The 15,712-nt window shown below is 54.0% G+C and overlaps 1 protein-coding gene across 1 annotated transcript; it reads left to right on the forward strand.

Moving 5' to 3' along the window:
• The first annotated feature begins 214 nt into the window (after positions 1 to 214).
• SLC35F6 (solute carrier family 35 member F6) lies at positions 215 to 15,160 on the forward strand. Its single transcript, XM_004377690.2, has 6 exons — positions 215 to 306; positions 10,649 to 10,721; positions 11,706 to 11,877; positions 12,265 to 12,477; positions 13,268 to 13,378; positions 14,691 to 15,160. Exons 1-6 carry the CDS (start codon positions 230 to 232, stop codon positions 15,158 to 15,160), a joined length of 1,116 nt encoding a protein of 371 aa, XP_004377747.1. The 5' UTR covers positions 215 to 229.
• Positions 15,161 to 15,712: the final 552 nt, after the last annotated feature.

Genomic DNA, 15,712 nt, shown 5'->3' on the forward strand with positions numbered 1-15,712 from the left:
ATCCCGGAGAGCGCGGGCACTGTACCTAAGCCAGCGCAGGAACGCGGAGCCCGAGCCGGGAGCCCTCCGCAGGGGCGGCGCGAGACGGCGCGGGGCGGGGCCAGCTCGGTCACATGACACTCGGCCCGGAAGCGCTCGCGCCCGAGACCCCCGAGTGAGCGGGATCTGGAGTTGCAAACGGGAGTGAGCGCCGGGGTCGCGTTGTTTTGTGCACCCCGCATCCGCTGCCATGGCCTGGACCAAGTACCAGCTGTTCCTGGCCGGGCTCATGCTTGTCACTGGCTCCATCAACACACTCTCGGCAAAGTGAGTCCGGGCCTGGCCGGGGAGGAGAGGGGGGCTCGGCCGGGCCTGCTGCCGCCCGCGCGGGCGACTCCCACGTACCCTCCCCGCCGTTCGTTTTCGCGGCTCTTCTTTTCTCGCTTCACAGGCTCTCTGGGTTTCTCCGGTCCGTTCACGCGGCTTATGGACCGACCAGCCAGGGAGTGCGTGGCCCCAGGAAAATGCGGAGATGGGCCTCGCTCCAGGCGGGGGGACCCAAACCCCGGCTCTAGCCCTAGCACCGATTCGGAGTCGCTGTGTAGTTAATGTCGGCGAGTCGCTTCCTGTCTCCATGCCTCAGTTTCCTCCTCTTTAAACGGGGAGATTGAACCAGTTCCCCCCCGCTGCCCTTCCCAGCACTGGCGTCTGCGCCTGAGCCACGCCCTTCTGGAGCTGTGGACCTAGAGCGGAGGCTCCCAGACTTACGCTCACATGCTAAGAGCTATAGCAGAAGCGGTACAGGCCCAGTGGCCAGTGAGCCTGATGGGCTGCGGCGGCAGAGAAGAGGGTGCCCCGTGGGCCTCTCGTGGAGAAGGGGTTAGAACTGGACCTTGAAGCATGAGCAGGATTTCCTTATGTGGTTGTAAAATGGAGACAGGGAACAAGGCCAGATTCAAGTCAGATTGTAACTAGCACCACCAAATACAGAAGTTTATCCCATAATCAGAGGGCTTTGGAGAAGAGGAGTGACATGTTAAAAGTCATGTGGTTGGGGGAAAAAACAGTGTGATTAACCTGGTGGTCAACGTGAAGAGTAGTTTAGTGCAAGAAAAACCACTCCGAGGCTGCTGCATAGTGATGAGGTGAGCTAGGAGGTGGCAGTGAGGCTGGAAAGAAAGGGACTGGTGGAGACCGGGTACAGAATGCAGCCACTAGGCCTGATGCACAGGGTCAAGAAACAGCGATAACTCCAGGGTTTTTGCCTGGGAGAACAGAGTGTCATTAACTCAGACAGGGAGGGCAGCTGAAGCAGTTCAGCTCTGAGGTGATGGTGAGGTGCTAGTGGGACAGTGAGAATGATCCCCCAGAGGTTGGGGATTGGGGGCTGTTACGAGGTTGAGGGAGAGGCATAGCCTTCTCTCTCTAATGTGCCGGGAGTCCCAGGAGGTAGCCCCTTCTTTGGCAGCTCTTTCTCTCCCTGCCCCTCAGTTCACCGTCTCAGAGCCCAGGTGCCTGGAGTGCGGCCTTTCTCAACTCCAGCGCGCATGTGGAGTACAGCGGACAGTGACCCTCTCCCAGTCAGACCTCACTTCCACCTGGGCCCTGCCCAGCACAAGAGTAAGAGGGAGTGGGGTGTGGTTACTCCCAGCAGAAGCTCTCCCACCCTCTGGATTTTTTAGTCACTTTAAGAGACTGTGAGCCTTTTGAGGGGGCCACGTGTTATTCATTTTTGAGGAGTTTGTCTAGCACACTGCATCAGTGATGGGAGAAACACACCTATCTGAGGTCTGAGAAGTATTCAGTTCAATTCAGCAGACATGTATGAGATACCTACAGTGTGTGAGGCATTGTCTAGGCTCAGGAATGGAGACAGGAGTGACCAAGAGAAGGTCCCTGCCTTTGAGTTCCTCATGTTCTGAGGTGGAGGAGACAGATATGTACACACATGACAACCACAATGTCCGTTCTACCCCAGAGGGAGGGCAGGGTCGGTGGAGCTCTGAGTGGAAGACCTCTGTCTCCCTGGTTTGGCTCTGACCAGCTGTATCGTATGGAGAGGTGTTGTCTCCTGGGGCCTGCAGCCTCCGGAAGGTCACATCATTCCTTTTGCTGAGTCCTTAGCTATAAAGGAGAGCCAACCTCAGGGCCTTCATCTTGGTTAAAATCTGAGCACAGCACAAGAAGTCTTCCATCCATCCATTCTACCAGCCAAGGCCTCGGTCTGGTGCTTAGAGAGTGGCTGTAAGTCTGCCAGGATTAGTTGTCCCCATGGAGAGTTGAGATTGTCAGTCACTGTAGGGTTAAACTGTGCTGACCTAGTGCTTTCCTTAAAAAGCTGCAAACCTGTCTGGTAGGAAGCCAGGGGATCTTTATTTCCCAGAGACGTTGCCCTTGGAGGCCTGCTGAAGAGGCAGGAAAGAGGCTCCCAGGTAGCAGACCCAACCTTTGAAACTGTCCTGTGCCCTGTAGGCTGGTATGGGGCGTCTCAGGAACTTCCTCATCCCAAGATGAACCCCAGATTTAGACCCTAAATAGTGTCCTGTGGTCAAACTAGGAAGGACACTTAGAAAGAACATGGGGAAAGCAGCTGTGTACATCCTTGTGTAGATGGTTGATTTGAAACCACGTTTCTGACCTGCAGTTTCCAGGAGGTTCAGACAGACAAGAATGGGATCCCAGCCAGTACTGACAAGCTAATATACACCTCCTGTGTGCCACGTCCTTTCGTGTATTAACTTGGTGAATGCTCATAGTAACCTTATGAGGTAGATACATTCATTATCACTGGATAAGGAAACTGGTGTATGGAAAAATGAAATTACTTGCCCAAATTCAACTCGGCTACTAAGTGGCAGAGTTTATATTTGAGCCAAGGTGTCCAGGATCCATGGCTCTTAACCACCAATGGGCCGTGAGGCCGGAGACGCCACAGTCATTATTCAGGGCGTTTAGAGTTGTAAGAACATAGACATTATCCAGTCTAATCCTCACAATTTACAGTTGAGGCCCCAAGAGAAGTTTCTTTTCATGACTCAACTAGTTGGTGTCAGAGCTGTGTTTAGAACCCAGATCTTCAGATTTTAGTTCAGTTCTGTTGTTTTAAAACTATAGTACTTAGAAGTCCCTCTTTACTACACAAGCACAAACAAGCCTGCGTCCATGGTTATAATCCTCCCTGCCTATAGGGTGCCCTCCCTTTGAGACTGGGCAGCAGCCTTTCTCATCCCAGCCCAAGGATCCTGCTGTCATCCTGCTTGTTTTCCTTTTCTGGAGCTGAGGCTACCCAAGGTTCAGATTCAGAGCCTCCAGTAGCCTCTTGCAGTTCTTTGGCCTATACAACGAGCATAACAGTGTTTCCCTCCCAGGGTTCTCAGGAGGATACAGATAGAAGATGAGGAAGTGCGTGTGAGCATGTTCTGCCTGCTGGGGTGGGAGCGAAGACCGTTCTCCACTTCACGAGGCCACTGTGCCCACTCAGCAGGTTTGGGTTGGCTTCAGGGAGACGGGCCTGCCTTGGCTGGGATGGGACTAGGGGTCACATGCCTGCAGGAGGAAAACACCAGTCAGGCTGGCCCGTTTTTCCTATCTCTGGGCTCAGCAAACAGCTCCTCCCTGTGAAATGGCTGCTTCTCCTTTCTGTGGGTATTTTTTCACCCCATCACTGGGACCTTCAACTGATGCATCTCATTGAGGCCAAAGCATGTCTTCTCCTCTGGCACTGCTTAGGGATGTCAGCCTGAGGCAGTGCCCAACAAAGGGTTCTGCCATTTTGAAGCCTCATTCTCTTGATAGAATCCAACTGGATTCTGCTGGGTGAAGAGCCAAAGTCAAGTAGATGCTCACTGAGTAGGGCTCAGCTCCCCTCCTAAGTTTCTGCAGGCTGTAGTGTCCACTGTGGTGTGATGAATCACTTTTAAACAGCCTTTTTCACCATGGTCTTGTGACTCCTACAAAATGATTAGGTAAGGCTGTGTAAGTAAGGTGCTTGTGGCCCACCAAGGGGATTGGACAGCTTGCTAATAATGCAAATAAAGTGCTTGGAATCCCTGTGGCAGTGGGACCATGCAAATAAGATGCATGGAACCCTAATAAGGGGATTGGTCAGTTTTGCCATCCTGCTAGGCTTAAAAGAGAGTCAATCTCAGAGCAGGGGTGGGGACCTCACTACCACCAAGAAGAAGAGAGGGGAGCGGAGCGTGTCCTTTGGACCCATGGTTCCTGTGCTGAGAACCTCTTAGACCCAGGAGACAGAGAGAGAGAGAGCTATAACACCAAAGACGATGTAAGACGGCAAGAAGGACAGAGAAACGGCGGTGGCAGAACCAGGGTACTGATGTGAGATGGCGCAGTGGGCTTCCCAGCCCATGGAGCAAGGTGGTTACAGTGAGTGTGCAGACCAACGGAGCGAGAGAGCTAACCACTTTTGGGCAAGAGGCGTCCTGGCGGAGTGGCGTGCCTCTGGGCACTTAATTGGCGGAGCTAAAGAGCTTTGTATGACATTGGCCCGAGCAGGGCAGAGGCCAGGCCAGGAGGCCGAGGGTCAGAGAAAAGCCTGCCTGCAGGCACAGCTGAGAATAGGGTGTCCTGATTGAAGAACTGTATCCTGAGTCATTCACGATCCTGTTACTTCCCTAATAAACCTCATAACTGTGAGTATAGTCTGTGAGTTCTGTGTGGCCTTTGCAATGAACTGTTGAACCCAGCAGAGAAGTAGAGAGTGCCATGGGAGAGAGGCTGTGTCAGAATTGGTAAAAAGGTTGGAGAGAGGAGGTACGTCTGACCTCCACCACATAGGAATCAGCCTTGGGTTGTTGATCTTGATTCATCCCCCTCGTGAAGTTAGATGAGAAGGTCTGACAACACCGTTGTGCCATTTTTACACCCACCCAGCCAAGGAAGGGTTATGGGGGTGAGTTCACCTTACCCCTGAGCCCTGTTCCAGCAGCCAGGCCTGCTGGGTCCAGAGACCCTGCCGGCAAAGTGGCAGGAGGCCATGGACCATCAGGCTTCTCTATCAGGGAAGAGACTGTCGCTGTCCTTTCTGTGCCAGCCCCAACTTCTGCCCTTGGCAGCTGCCCTGAGCCTTGGGTTCTGGGGGCTGGCATGGGAGAGTTGGTTCAAAGGCGATTCCTGGGCCAAGTCAAGAAAGCCTTAAACCAGGAGGGCAGCATAATAGAGTGGAGAGAACACGAGGCTTGGGAACTCTTGGATTAGACCAGTCACTCAGCCTCTCCAAGCTTCAGTTTCCTCATCTGAAAAATGTGGATGCTAATCCCTGTGCCATCTCCTTCTCAGCCACAGTGTAGGATCTACTGAGAAAGGTTTTCTAATCCATAGAGCTGAAAGGGCTCGTCATCATTTATACCACGTAAACCACGGTCACCCGCTGTGACGCTCCCTTCTGTAGATCCGACTACAGAAGAAGAAGCTGACTCACTGGGCTTGATGAGCTGGGGATGCAAGAGGAAATGGCAGAGATTCTGTGGGAAATGGACACATAGCTAATCAGTCTCAGCCAGCCACGTCAGCCACTTCCTCAGTCTCTGCCCACCACCCCCAGCCCAGACATACCTCTCTGTAAATGCTGAGCTTTGAGTGTGACAGGTTGGGGGCCTGTGCCAGAGTGACTCACAGCCCAGCAAGGGGAGCCCACCCCCCAGTCTTCCCAGGCTCAGGGACTGCCTAAAAGGAGCTGGCTTCTGCCAGCAGGCCTCTTGCCCTGGGGGGCATGACTTTTCCCCAGGATATAGTATCTGCAGACAGTGAAGGGCCCATCTGCAGGACAGACTCGTCCTACCTCAGTCAGGGGAGGGAGAAGAATCTGGAATAAGAAGGTGATAGGAGAGCTTCTAAGTGTCGTGGAAGGGGCATAGGACTGGACATTGAGATCCTGGGTGCTGGCCCTGTCTCTGCACCTAACAAGCCCTTTGTCCTCAGCCCTCCCTGGCCCACGTCCTCTTCTGTCAGACAGTGGCTTTTGGGAGATGATGGCCGAGTTTCTTCCGGTTCAGCATTTGTGGCTCTGTGGCACCACAGGGGCAGTAGCCTGAGGCCCTTGCAGCAGCCTCTGCCTCTGGCTCCAGAGAATGGACCCTCTCCCAGAAACTTCAGGCTGGAGCAGTGTGTTTTCAGCCAGAGCTAGGGCCACGCTGACCCCAACGCAAGGGGAGATGGCTCCTGCTCAGCGAATGGGAAGGAGGGAGAAGAGGCAGAAAAGACAGCTTGTCGACTACCTGCTATGGCCAGGTCTTATATTACTAATGTCAGTCACAACTTTTGACAATGTATCAATGCTGTCGCCATCATCCCCATTTTATGGATGAGAAAACTCTAGCTTGTCCAGTCTGTGTGATTCCAAAGTCTGATTTTCCATCTTTCGTGTTGCCTTTTCCGAACTTAAACGCAAGCTGAGTTTAAAACGCAAGCTGAGTTTAAGCCCTGGACCTGCCCATTGCTGACTGAACGTGCGTGAGTGCACCACTGTCTCCCCACCAGGTTTGGGCGTCCTCACCTGTAAAGTGAGATCTTTGCTGTGAGGCTGTGTCTTAGTCATCTAGTGCAGCTACAACAGAAATACCACAAGTGGGTGGCTTTAACAAAGAGAAATTTATTTCCTCACAGTAAAGTAGTAAAGTCCAAATTCAGGGCATCAGCTCCAGGGAAAGGCTTTCTCTCTATGTCAGCCTTCTTCTCTTCAGTGTTCCCCCAGACTAGGAGCTTCTCTGTGCAGGGACTCCAAAGGACGTGCTCTGCTCCTGGCACTGCTTTCTTGGTGGTGTGAGGTCCCCCTGTCTGTCTGCTCACTTTATATGAAGAGATTGCCTCAGGATACAATCCAGTCTTGTAGACTGAGTTCTGCCTCACTAACACAACTGCTGCCCATCCTCCCTCATTAACATCATAGAGGCAGGATTTACAAACATAAGAAGAAAATCATACAATACCAGGAATCATGGCCCAGCCAAACTGACACACACATTTTTTGGGGGACATAATTCAATCCATGACAGGCTGAAATGAGACAGCCGCGTAGAATGCTCAGCACAGGCGCCGGTGCAAAGCCTGGGCTCAGTCACTTTTACATCTAAAAAACATGTTTGTGAGGTGCTTTGTAAACAGCTGAGTGCTGTCCCACTGTAAGTGTAGCTGCTATCATCCCCCGATAAACGGGCTGAGTTTTGCTTCTTATTCTCTGAGGCTGTTGACACAACGGTTAAGCGCTCGGCTGCTAACCAGAAGGTCAGCAGTTCAAACCCACCTGCTGCTCCGTGGGAGAAAGATGTAGCAGTCTGTTTCTGTAAAGATTTACAGCCTTGGAAACCCTATGGGGCAGTTCTACTCTGTTCTGTAGGGCTGCTATGAGTCAGAATCAACTTGGTGGCAGTGGGTTTCTGTAAGGCTGGGGTCCTTCTGTGCCTGCACAATGAGCCTAAACCTGTCTCAGGGCCAAGACCAGAAGCCTGACTTCTTGCTGCCCCACAGTGCCTGAGACCTGGTCTTCTCCCACCTGGCCTGGAAGAGCTGCTGCTGGGTGGGGCACTCTGTCTTGCTGACACCCAATCCTCTAGGTAGTGGGCCTGCCCCAGGCACTCAGCTACAAAGGGATCCTGTTTCCCCAGCCGGGAGTGCTGCCAGCATTTCCTCCAGGTCCCAGCCTGTTCAGGGAAAACCACCCCAGTGGAGAAAGCAAAGACCTCCCAGACTGCCCAGGGAAGGGATGTGGGCAGGACCAGCCCTACAGCCAGCCCTCCCCCAAAGCAACCTAACTCAGGGGCGGGACAGCCCAGTCTTTCCTTTGGGCACAGGTGTGTTCCACCAGCAGGGGGGCACCTCACACCAGGCTGGGAAGTAGGGCTCGTGGCAACACTTCACCTGACCTGCAGTACCGCCTGCTTGCTAGGTGGGGTCTGGAACTCTCATTCATTCAGCAAATATTTTTTGAGTGTCTGCTATGTGCCAGAGCCCTAGTGGCACAGTGATTAAGAGCTGGGCTGCTAACAAAAAGATTGGCAGTTGGAATCCACCAGCTGCTCCTTGGAAACCCTATGGGGCAGTTCTACTCTGTCCTATAGCGTTGCTATGAGTCGGAATCAACTTGATGACGAGGTGAGTTACTGTGTGCCAGGAGCAGGGAATAGAGTGGTGAAGATGGAGGATGGAGCTGGGTGCTGAGCTCATGCCCTCTGAATAACAGTGAATATGGTACCAAAAAGCCATATAGGTATCAGTTGTCAGTACTCTAAGCTGCTTAGGGTGAGTTCTGGTGGTGGCGCCACTACCAGTCTGTGCTCTGGCGTGACACCAGGATGAGGAAGTGGCTTCCATACCTCCCCACCCCACAAAAAGAAAAAAACCCTTGCCTTGGGCTTCTGGTTGACTGTCATGGATTTGCCGGGTACTTCCCTTGTCCTTAAAGAGCCCCGGCCTGAGCCCTGGAATTCTCATCTCTGACCTGCTCACCTAATCCTGGGCAGTTGGCCTGTCCCGTTCGCCAGCCGCTTGCTAAGGCCGGCTCTGCACCCTTTCTTGCTTCGCAGTTTCACTCAGTTGCCTCACCGCAGCACTCCCAGAGGGCTCTTCTGCAGAAGCAAGCCAAGGTTCCAGAGCAGGTCTGCCTGCTGAGCCATGCAGTTGGTCTGTGGCCCACACTCAAGCCCTTGTCCTGTCCTGCCCAGGATCTAAGAGCCACTGGCTGCAACATAGGCAGAAGCAAGACCCCAGAGAGAGGGCAATTTCTGGTCCCACTGGGACTGGGACTGGTTCCAGCCAGGTCCCCTGACCCAGACAGGGCCCCAGATTTCGCTCTGACTTCCCAGCCCGTCATATCAGAACATCTCCCCTCCCTTCAGCTCTCCTTTGACCTCCACCATTCCTGAGGACCAGAGCCCTTTTTCCATGTCTCCAGGAGTATGTGGGATAGGTTGTCATAGCCGTTTTCTCCTCTTGCCCTGGGATGTGCTCAGGTCTCTGAGTAGATGTGACCATTCTCCCAGAGGCCTGTGCTGCCAGGACTGTCACCCAGGAGCTCCACCCCTGCTGAGCTGACCCTCCCCCCAGCCAGCGTCTGCCATCATGCCCTTGCCTGTGCTGTGGGGAAGAGCCCCCCGCTCCTCTTCCAGACTCAGGCACAGAGAAGCCAGGGGTGGACAGGATCTTTGTCAAACCGAAGCTATAACTGCTTAGCACCACCTCGCCCCCACTATGTAACACTGGGGGAGACCCAGGGGACAGAAGGCAGCCCCTGCTCTTGGGGAGATCACCCTTGTTGCGGAGGGGAGCCAGGAGCGTAGGGCTGCGCATCACCTGTGGCTGCTCTGAAACTACCAAGGAAAGACATTTCATAAAAAGAGGCCCTAGTCCTGCACTTCCGAGACATTCATTCCCTGCGACGTCTGGGTGGCACAGTCAGAGCAGGTCAGTAGCCCACAGGAAATGATTCTGGCTCTGTGTTGACAGCAAGCTTGACTTGAGTCACCAGTGGGATGTGGCTGGCACCGTCAGAGCTGTGTCAACTAACGCAGAATGTCAGCCTGAGCGGGGGGCCGTGTCTTGCAGACTCGGTCTGGGTGAGGTCATGTGTGCTGGGCTCTGGGCCTGGCTCACCAGCATGCTTCCAGAATCAGCAGCCAGGGGTGTGAAAGGCAAGGATAGGCTGGAACGTTTAGCCAGGAGACGAGAAGATTCAGAAGCAGGTCAAAAAGTCTGCAAATATTGGAAGGGCTTTCCAATGAAAGAGGGATTAGACTGGACTCCAGAGAGCAGAGTGAAGCCCAGCAAAAGTGAAATTCGGGAGGGTGCTGTAGTGCCTGGATGGCAGGCGGTATGGAGTGATGGGTAGTTGCTGCCTGAAGCACTGCACCACAAAGGATTCTGGGTCCTGTCTGGGCTCAGTGGGAAGGCGTGCCGTCACCAGCGTCACCATCTGCTGGGCGCTGCAGCGGGAGGGCGCTCCAGTAGGGCCAAGTGTTTGCCCCCCTGCTTCAGAATCAGCATTAGCAAAACTTTTCAAACTGTTCCAGTTATGTGAAATGATGGGGGGTGGTCTGTATAGGGAGGTCATTTCCCAGGGCCCGAGTATCCCCACAGACCAGGGCTCTTAATAGCTTTTCATGCCGTGGATCCCTTCAGCAGTCTGGAGAAGCCCCTGGACGTTCTTAGAGTAATGTTTTAAAATGGGTAAATAAAAGACAGGATTATTAAAGAAGCCAGTTATGATTGAAATAAACATTAAAACATTAGAAAAGCAAAATTGGGACAGTAATACATACATGCTTCTTAGCATATTAAATGGTACACGGTGAGTCTAATTACTGATATTTTGAGGTTGTGATGAGTGTGAAAGACGTTACACAACAACCCTAATGTGATGACAAGGCCGTCTGTGATTTCTGTACATGACAGTCGCAGGGACTGCTGTACTGCATGCACACTTGGAGGCATTGCTAAATTTCATCGAGAGCTTAGTGGAAATGAAGGCTCGCCGGCCCCCCACGATCTGTCTGTGGATCTCGGGTTGACTCCTTGCTATAGAGACTGGCTTCTTTTAGAGAGAGCCTCACTGTGGGGCCAAGTCACCAAAAAGTCCATGCCTCTTGACATTGAGAGGGGTAAGGTTCTCCAGACCTGCCATACTAGCAGGGTTTGACCTTCTCCCTCTCTGCTGCAGGTGGGCAGACATCTTTGTGGCCGAGGGCTGTGGAGGGAGCAAGGAACACAGCTTCCAGCATCCCTTTCTCCAGGTACCTGCCCCATCCCTCCCCACCTCCTGTTTCTCTTACCTCAGACCTGGGAGGCAGTGCTGTTCCCTGACCTAGGGATGGAGCCTCCTTTGCTCCCAGAAGAGGCGTCTGCTTCACTCTCTGTCCCCAGAACAGGCCAGGGTCTGAGGTGGCACTTTGAAGGAGGCAGAGGGCACAGTCCTCTGCAGGGGTGCTGGTGATGGTCATGCCCTGGGCACCAAGAGGCCAGACCTCACCACGCCCAAGTTGAACACATTTGGAAAACACCAACGCCTGTAGCAAAATCCTGCTCCCTTTCATCCACTGGGAGCCCAGACCCAGCTGGGACAAGGCAGACACCATAAATGAAAGAGACCTCAGAGCTAGGAATTGGGAGACTCAAGTGTCAGCCCCAGCTCTGCCAGCAACTTGCTTTGTAACCTTAAGTAAGTCTTTCAACCTCTCTGGGCCTCAGTTTTTCCATCTGGAACTTGACTAGAGATGAGCCTAGATTGGTGGTTTTCAGAAAGGGTTCTACACGTCCATAGGGTTTCCGTCAAGATGTTTCAGCAGATAGGGGTAGGCCTAGGAGGTGGGTACCTGGACACCCACAGCAGCTGAGCGTAGGAGTAGACCTAGGAGGCGGGTGTCTGGACGCCCACAGCTCCTGAGCGTAGGGGTAGACCTAGGAGGCGGGTGTCTGGATGCTCACAGCCCCTGATCGTAGGGGTAGACCTAGGAGGCAAGTGTCTGGACGCCCACAGCCGCTGAGCATAGGGATAGACCTAGGAGGCGGGTGTCTGGACGCCCACAGCAGCTGAGCACAGGGGTAGACCTAGGAGGGAGGTGTCTGGATGCCCACACCGGCTGCTTTTGTCTGTTTTACATGTTGGGCTTCTAGGTAAGCTCTTGTTTGAAGAGACGTTATGCTGACAAAAGAAGTTGTTAAAGGTGATTCCCCAGGTCCCTTCCAGTTCTAAAGCCCTGCGGTGCTTGTCCCTGCAGGCAGTGGGCATGTTCCTGGGGGAGTTCTCCTGCCTGGCTGCCTTCTACCTCCTCCGCTGCCGAGCCGAGGGGCACTCGGATTCCAGCGTGAACCCCCAGCAGCCCTTCAACCCCCTGCTTTTCCTGCCCCCAGCCCTCTGTGACATGACTGGAACCAGCATCATGTACGTGGGTGAGTACCAGGCCAGGCTGGGAAGGGCCCCGGGGACGCATGGGTGAAACAGCCACCATAGCTCATCTTCCCTTCATCTCTGCCCCTCCCCCATACACATTCTCTCTCTCTCTCTCTCTCTCTCTCTCTCTGTGTCTCTCTGTGTCTCTCTGTCTCTCTCTCTCTGTCTCTCTCTGTCTCTCTCTCTCCCCCTCCTCTCTCTCTCTCTCTCTGTCTCTCTCTCTCTCTCATACACACACACACACACACACACACACACACACTCATTCAGCAAACATTTACTGAGCACTTACTATGTGCTGGGCATGTCTTCAGCAGCGAGGACACTGCCATGAACAAACAGACCCTGTCCTCAGGAGCTAACAGTCATGCGTCTCCTCCTCCCAGCTCTGAACATGACCAGTGCCTCCAGCTTCCAGATGCTGCGCGGAGCGGTCATCATATTCACGGGCCTGTTCTCAGTGGCCTTCCTGGGGCGGAGGCTGGTGCCGAGCCAGTGGCTGGGCATCCTTGCTACCATCGCGGGGCTGGTGGTCGTGGGCCTCGCTGACCTCTTGAGCAAGCACGACGATCAGCACAAGCTCAGCGAAGTGATCACAGGTGCGGCCCAGCCCAGGGTCCAGGGGAGTCCCATCCTGTCTCCACCTGGGAGCCCAGCACAGAGTCCTTCACCTGTGGCCAAGCTCTGCTGTGTGCCAGGCCCTGGGAGGGGTCCCACAGGGGAGAGATGATTTGGGCAGACACCTGCTCTCCAGGTGACCAGTAGAGGGTAGGGTAGGCTACAACTGTACAAGAAAGACAGTAACAAGGAGCATGAGAGGGGTGGGTAAGCAACAGGGGTGACAAGGAGTTGGGGAGCTGTGCTGTGACACATATACACACAAACTGCTGGATTGGGGAGAAGAAAGGAAATAGCATTTATTGAGTACTTACCACGTGTCCAGTGTGGCACTGAGGACTGTGCATTCCTTATCACAGTAATCCTCACAGTCCCAGAAGGGAAGCTTCACAGCCCCAGCCCCTGGGTCACTCAGAGCTAGGATTAAACCAGAAATGTTGTCTCAAAGGCTTTTGCTTCCTAAAAGACCTGCTTCCCTTACTGAGCTTGCAGGCAGGCAGGCCGACCAGCCTCCAAACCTTCAGGAGCCTCAGCCTCTTCATGAGAGAGAGAGGTGACAGGGCCTGCCCCTCAGTGGCCAAGGGGATCAGGCACGGGGCAGGAGGACTGTGCCTCTGAACTGCATGTTGCCCTGCGGAGGTCAGGGCTGTGTGTGTTGTTGGGTCTCTGTGGGACTGTCTCCCCTAACTGTGCCCACCACCCAGCTGCCGGCCCCATGGCCATGGCGCCTCCCTCCCTCCCGACCTCACCCTAGCCTCTCCTTTCCCACAGGGGACCTGCTGATCATCATGGCCCAAATCATCGTCGCCATCCAGATGGTGCTGGAGGAGAAGTTTGTCTACAAACACAACGTGCACCCACTGCGGGCAGTTGGCACTGAGGGTATGTGGGCGTGGGGGCCAGGAGGGTGCTGGGGGGAGGCATGTGGAGTGGAAGCACAAGAAGCAGCTTGGGGTGAGGTGGGGGAGATGTTGGAACGGGTTGGGCCTCCTGCCCCCGTTCTTTCCTCTCTTTACCAGGCCCAACAAATACTCTGACACCTGCTGTGCTCAGGGCAAGCTGCTAGGGTAGGAAGAGGACGGAGACAAGTGAGATGCCAGCCCCTCTCTGGAGGAGTTGACTATCAAGAGGAAAGGCCGGGCAGTGTGCTTTAGCTGGGACCACTTGTGCTCGGGTGGTGTTTCACTTGCCAGGCATATCCAAGTCTCCGAATAAGGAAGATGGTGTTCGCGCTGCAGATTTCAGCGGGCAAGGGTGGGAAGGAGAAAACTCCAGACAGAGCTAACGGAGAGCTGGCTGTGCGTTTGGGAACCAGTGAGGAACACAGTTAGGGCGAGATAGAGGGTTGACGTTGGGGAAACAATCAGGAACTAGGTAGGAAGATCAGGCAAGGGGATTTCAACTTTAGTAGCAGGCAGGGAGGAGCCCCTGAAGGTGTTTGAGCAGGGAAGTGACTATCAAAATTATGCTTTAAGAGATGGAAGCTCCAGTGCTTCATGGCCTATGCCTGTCCAGCAGGGAGCTGTTTGTTACTGGTCCACGGTGAGATAAGGAGCCTCAGCAGAATGTAAATCAGCCAGATCAGCCGCATCATTAAGCAGACTGTGTATTCCTTTTTTTTTTCTTAGCAAGACTTCATGAGCAAAGCAGTGTATTGATTTACATTCTGCCGCAAGCTTCTAGTCACGGACCAGTGGCACACACTGAATAGAGAGCTGTTTTTCCAAACTTGTGAAAGCAATGTACTAGTTCTTTTTTTAATTACAGTCAGCTATTCTTTTATTAATGATAGAATAGAATGGATTAGAAAACGTCAGAGACCATTGTACGTGGTAAGGGTAGCTATTGTTATGTGAGACGTCTTTTACTGAAGTGCATGCATAGCCACACGCAGGCACACGTGTATTCTGCATCACAATGTAAAATGTATTTGTTACTCTTGGTGCAGTCAACAGAACCTGCATTCAGGTGGAGAGAGGGGCAGCTCGAGCCCGGTTTAGTGAGTCATCCTAGGTTCCTGATGGAGTGATGAGGGACTGGTTTCAGGAGGGGGCCGTTGGGCCCAGAAGGAAGGAGCTGGGGTGTGAGTGCCGCTGAGAAGGGGTGCTGGAGCTGGGGGAGCTCTGCTCAGGTGGGGTATGCCAGGGGTCTGGGGGGCAGTGGGGAGTGTGACGTGTCCCCTCTGCTCCTGCAGGACTGTTTGGCTTCGTGATCCTCTCCCTGCTCCTGGTGCCCATGTACTACATTCCTGCCGGCTCCTTCAGCGGAAACCCTCGCGGGACACTGGAGGACGCGCTGGATGCCTTCTGCCAGGTGGGCCGGCAGCCGCTTATCGCCCTGGCACTGCTGGGCAACATCAGCAGCATCGCGTTCTTCAACTTTGCGGGCATCAGTGTCACCAAGGAACTGAGCGCCACCACCCGCATGGTGCTGGACAGCTTGCGTACCGTGGTCATCTGGGCACTGAGCCTGGTGCTGGGGTGGGAGGCCTTCCACCCGCTACAGATCCTTGGCTTCCTCATCCTCTTGATGGGCACTGCCCTGTACAATGGACTGCACCGCCCGCTGCTGAGCCGCCTGTCCTGGAGCCACCCCCCAGCAGAGGAGAGCGAGCGTGAGAGACTGCTTGGTGACACCCGGACCCCCATCAACCACACCAGCTGAGCCTCCCACAGGGACACCTGGATGCTGCTCCTTCACCCTGAGGCTGAGACTGCAAGGCTGGCGGGCCTTAGGTGCCCTGTCCCTGAGGTCTCACCCTGCCATTTCCCCATAGACCTCGGAACAGCTGCTGCCCCAATCCTCCTCCTGTCTCCCCATCACCTCCAGGGTGGTGTTATCAAGCCCCCTCGGGCCTGAGTGGTGACAGCCCCCAGCGAGACTCCTCAGCCCTCGGAGCCCCTCCTCAGCTAAATCGTGAAGCTGAGCTGCACTAATTTGCAGCTCTGATAGTTCCTTCTGAATCATGAGTTAGATTTGTTCTCCAAAACAGAGAAGTCCATGAACAAGTTCAAATCAGAACTGAGCACTGTATTTTCTAAAACCTGTAAGCTAAACCTTCAAGATATTCCCCAAACCTGTCCGGAGACCTGGTTTCAGCCCAGCTCTGCCACGAACCAGGCTGTGCTCCTGGGTGCTTTACCTGGTCACTCAGGCCTGGGTTTTCTGCTCTGTAAAATAGTGTCAATTCTGTGGCCTTCGGTGCCTTCCAGCACT

The sequence above is a fragment of the Trichechus manatus genome, unplaced genomic scaffold (genome assembly GCF_000243295.1).
Source record: "Trichechus manatus latirostris isolate Lorelei unplaced genomic scaffold, TriManLat1.0 scaffold00052, whole genome shotgun sequence".
Classification (NCBI taxonomy): Eukaryota; Metazoa; Chordata; class Mammalia; order Sirenia; family Trichechidae; genus Trichechus; species Trichechus manatus.